The following is a 4,682-nucleotide window of genomic DNA, read 5'->3' on the forward strand; positions in this document are numbered from 1 at the left end:
TTGTACCTTATGATGAAGAAATGAATAGATTTGTGTAATTCTATTTTAAGTAGCTAAGGAAGTGTAATAAAATTTGAAACATTCAACAATAACATTCCCACATGATTAATTATTTTCCAAAGTTGTCTGTGTCAAACTAGACACGATCAAAAGACAACATAGAGTATTTAACTACCATAATCCAAAACACATACACGATCAAAAGACAACATAGAGTATTTAACTACCATGGAAATCAGAAACCATAAAGTTCAATGTTTAAAAGCAAAATATCTTAACAGAAAAATAGCAAAGTGTTCATTTGTTGAATTTTCTTGGTGGTTTGAACCCCGGAGTTGGAACAAAACGCATGGCGTTACGCAACCTTGAAGCTGTAGCTGCTGATGCACCAACCATTGGATCGATAGAAGCACTTGTCGGAGGTGGAGTATTTGAAATTGGAACAGTGGCTGGTGGAGGAGCATTTGAAACAGTTGGAGGAGGAGCACGGGTTGCTGCTGGAGGAATCGAAGCTGTTGCAGGTGGTGGAGGTTGTCTTCTTTTTTGAGGGAGCTTTGGTGGCCTTGCCTGGGGCTGATTTATCTGATGGGATGCTTCATTTTCATTTTCTGACACCATTGGTTGACTCATGCCAACCTCAATCTCAGTAGCATTGCCCTCATCTGGGACTTCAGGTGCAGCAGGGAGAGGTTGTTGCTGATTTCCTGTATTAGCTTCACTAGCAGCAGCAGCTGCAGCAGCTGCCACAGCTGCAGCCTCGTCGTCAGTCTTCTTCTTAGCACAATTTCTCTTGTCGTGACCCTTGCCACCATAATGACGGCATGAACCCTCTTTATATATCCTCTTCATCTTGGTGATCTTCTACTTCTTGTCTCCAACCGGGCCTTCATCAACTCCCTTTCTTCTTTTCTTCTTGGGTGCCCCTGGCATCTTCTTAAATTTGGGTGCTTATGGTCTATTGTGAAGAGACTTCTCCCATAGTTTCTGGCCAGGAATAGGATTGATATGGAATGCATAGGTGTCATTATATGCATCCATTATCAACCATCTATGACATAAGTCTTCGAGCTGCTTGCCTGCCCTAGCCATTGCAGCACAAGCATGGACACAGAGCATCCCTGTTTCAAATCAATTATATGCATCCAAGTTACTAAGTAATCAACTCCAATTCCAGTATGCAATCGACAATAAATTAAGAAAAACAATTACAATATCAGAATAATTATTGGAAGGGTAATGACAATTAAAGTAATACCACTTAGTTGCCAAAGTCTACAGGTGCATATTGCCTTTCCCAAATCCACTACCATGTTTGTCGGCCACCCATGTACCTCGAATTGTTCATAGTCCGCATCTCCGGACCACATTGGCAGCCAATTCTTTGAAGCATTCCTGATCTTTTCCAAGCGGCTACGTTGAACAGGGGGTAGTAACCCAACATGGTTCTTGAATTTCATTTTGTTTCGGGCTATTGTCCTCATGATATACATTCTAACTTCCTCGAGTAGTGTGATAATTGGTTTAGCCCTTGCTTCCTTGATTCTTGCATTGAATACTTCGCAAGCATTGTTACATATGTTGTCACATTTTGATTGGGTAGGGAAGAAGGCCCGACTCCATGCATCTCTTCGCTATTTGGCAAGGTACTCCCAGGCTTCCTTCTTAGCTCTCTGAATTTTCATCATCCCCTCAACGAATCTCTCTTGAGTGGTAGATCTTGCACACTCCCACAGTAATCCTCTGAGTTCATTGTCTTTCCACTGCTTATTAAAGTTTCTCCACAAGTGCCAAACACAAAATCTGTGGTGGACACCAGGGAAGACCTCCTGGACAGCTGTGATTAGTCCCTGCAGGAAACCACAGAAATTATTAACTTATAATATCGGGACCCAACCTGGTCCCTTAACTTACATAAGTGACATAAACTTAGTCCCTACACATACATAAGTGACAGTAAACTAGTCCCGACTAGATAGTCAGTTCTACTCCTGTCCCATTATATTAATACAGGCATATTGAAACAGAATCATGAAAGCAAAACATGACAGCAACAATGTCTGAAACAAACCAGTGGTATTGGAATCAGAATCATGAAAGCAATAACTAGTAAATAACAAATTCGTCGTTACCGTTTGCATGTCTGAAATGAAACAGCATCCATTTTGGGTGTAGCTCCCTAGATCATCATGCAGCAGCTCAAGGAACCACCTCCAATTATCTGTGTTCTCCACTGGTGCAATGGCATATGTAATTACGTAAATATGATTATTGGCGTCTTGTCCAATGGCTGCCAATATTTGTCCACCAAATCTGGTTTTCAGGAATGCTCCGTCAAGCCCAATTAGAGGTTTGCATCCTGCCTTAAACCCCTTCATGCATCCATCGAGACAAATGTACATTTTGTCAAAAGTGGGCTCTTCTGAGTGGTTTGGATGAGGAATTGTGGTGATGCGCACAGTAGAACCAGGGTTGCACTTCAGGAGAGTCTCACCATAATCTCTCACCATCCCATATTGTGCAGCAGCATCACCATACACAATGTGCCTTGCATCTCCGAGTGCTCTTGTCAGGGAAGATTTGTTCAACTCCAAGTCATATTTATTTTTAAAGTATGTTAAAGCTTCAGAGTGCTTCAGATTCAGAAATTTCCTAAGCTTCTTGACCAACTTGCTAGCTAACCACCCTCTGTTAGCTAATCTATTTTTTATCTCCCTTGGGCAGGCATGATCATCATTGAAGATTTTAACTTGCCAGCAAACACTCTCACTATCCATAGAGGCGTAGATAACCCATGGACAGTCCTCAACCTTACATAAAGCCCTGCATCGTACTTTATCATTTTTCTTGAATCTAACTCTCCTACCTTCCTGGATGCAATACTCCCTCACAGCCTCCTTAAAATCCATCTTCGTGTTGAATTTCATCCCAACCTCTAATCGGATTTCCCCGAACCTTGTTCCTTCTCTAAAAACAGGAAATGCGTCGTCATCCTGAACTTCAGCAAATTCATCCTCTGAGTTGGGGGGTGTCCTCATTTCTTTGGAATGCCAAGAATCTGCCCCATCTAACTCATCATGATATTCATCATGAGCATCATAACCCCCAATATCAGGACTATGGTCTCCACCATCCAGAAAAGAACTCATCATCTTCACCGGAATCATCCTCAGGTACTAATCCATCATTAGGTTCTAGTATTTCCTTCTACAAATTACTCTCCTTAACTTTTTTAGGGTGCTTCCTGTTTACCTCTTTCCTTTTACCTTGCAGTATTGTATTGGTGACCTCTTCATCACTCGAACTTTCCTCAGCTCCGGGCTTGTAAGCACTATCCTCCGCACTTTCATAACTGTCCGAACAGTCTGATTCTGATAACACAACCGTATCAGCTAGCTTTCCCTTACCCTTAGTTGTTTGCCTCACCACATGACCTTTGGCTAGACCCCTGGTTATATATCTCCTATTCAGTGTTATTCTTTCTTCGCCTTTCTTTCCAATTTTTTTCAAAGCAGCTTGTTTCTTCTCTGTCCCATTCTTTGAGGGCACTTTCGGTTGGAAAATCTTACCCTGTTTTGGCTTAGGCACCAGTGTTGGAGTGCTTTTGGGAATTGGCGTTGATTTCGTGGTTGCAGCTGGTTCTTGAGTATGACCCCTTGTTTTGGTTGGGTGGGGCAAGGGGGGTATCAGCCATAGAAATTGGGGTCAGAATGGTGGATTTGAGGGTTGGGGTTGATTTGGTGGTTGCAGCTGGTACTTCAGTATGGTCCATGGGTGGGGCAGGGGTAGTTTTCGTAGAGGTTGCCTCCTGGGTGGGTTTGGTAGTACTCGAATGGTTGATACATGGGGTTGGAACTGGGTATGGAGGAATGGCCTTGGAGCTTGGTCCTGTTCTCAGCAAAACTGGATGCGTAGGGACTTCAACCACCACCTCCTCCTTGTCCTTTCTGAATGGTGGTTCTTCCAAGTACGTTGGAATAGATACCCCATGTTCATAGTACACATGCACCTCTCCATGGTTGCTTTCAGCAAGGAAGCACATCTCCAGCAGCTCAGCATCAGAATTAAGTTCCCTTAGGCCAGTCTCTAAGGGTCTCTTTGGAACCAGCCACCAAAAGTGTTCCACCTTATCATACCCAAGTTCTTTGTAGTAATTTCTGATGAAAAAGACATCTAGCCTATCAGGGTCAACCTTCGGAATCTCTGAAATATGGTCCCTGGTGTATGACACAATGGTGCACGAAATTGTGATCATCAACAATGGCGCCAAAGACTTGGAGCTCTCAAACGTGAATCACACTTTGTCACAATTCCGCACAACTAGCCAGCAAGGGCACTGGGTCGTCCAAGTAATACCTTACGTGAGTAAGGGTCGATCCCACGGAGACTGTCGACTTGAAGCAAGCTATGGTCATCTTGTAAATCTCAGTCAGGCGGATTCAAATGGTTATGGAGGATTGATAATTAAAAGATAAATAAAACATAAAGTAAAGATAGAGATACTTATGTAATTCACTGGTAGGAATTTCAGATAAGCGTATGAAGATGCTTTGTTTCTCTTGAACCTCTGCTTTCCTATTGCCTCCTTCCAATTATTCATACTCCTTTCCATGGCAAGCTTTATGTTGGGCATCACCGTTGTCAATGGCTACTTCCCGTCCTCTCAGTGAAAATGTTCTACGCAC

General features: G+C 42.9%; 1 protein-coding gene across 1 annotated transcript; it reads right to left on the reverse strand.

Moving 5' to 3' along the window:
- Positions 298 to 849, reverse strand: LOC107632903 (pollen-specific leucine-rich repeat extensin-like protein 2). The gene has a single exon (XM_016336540.1). The coding sequence runs from the start codon at positions 847 to 849 to the stop codon at positions 298 to 300; it is 552 nt and encodes a 183-aa protein (XP_016192026.1).

Source organism: Arachis ipaensis, chromosome B03, assembly GCF_000816755.2.
Source record: "Arachis ipaensis cultivar K30076 chromosome B03, Araip1.1, whole genome shotgun sequence".
Lineage (NCBI taxonomy): Eukaryota > Viridiplantae > Streptophyta > Magnoliopsida > Fabales > Fabaceae > Arachis > Arachis ipaensis.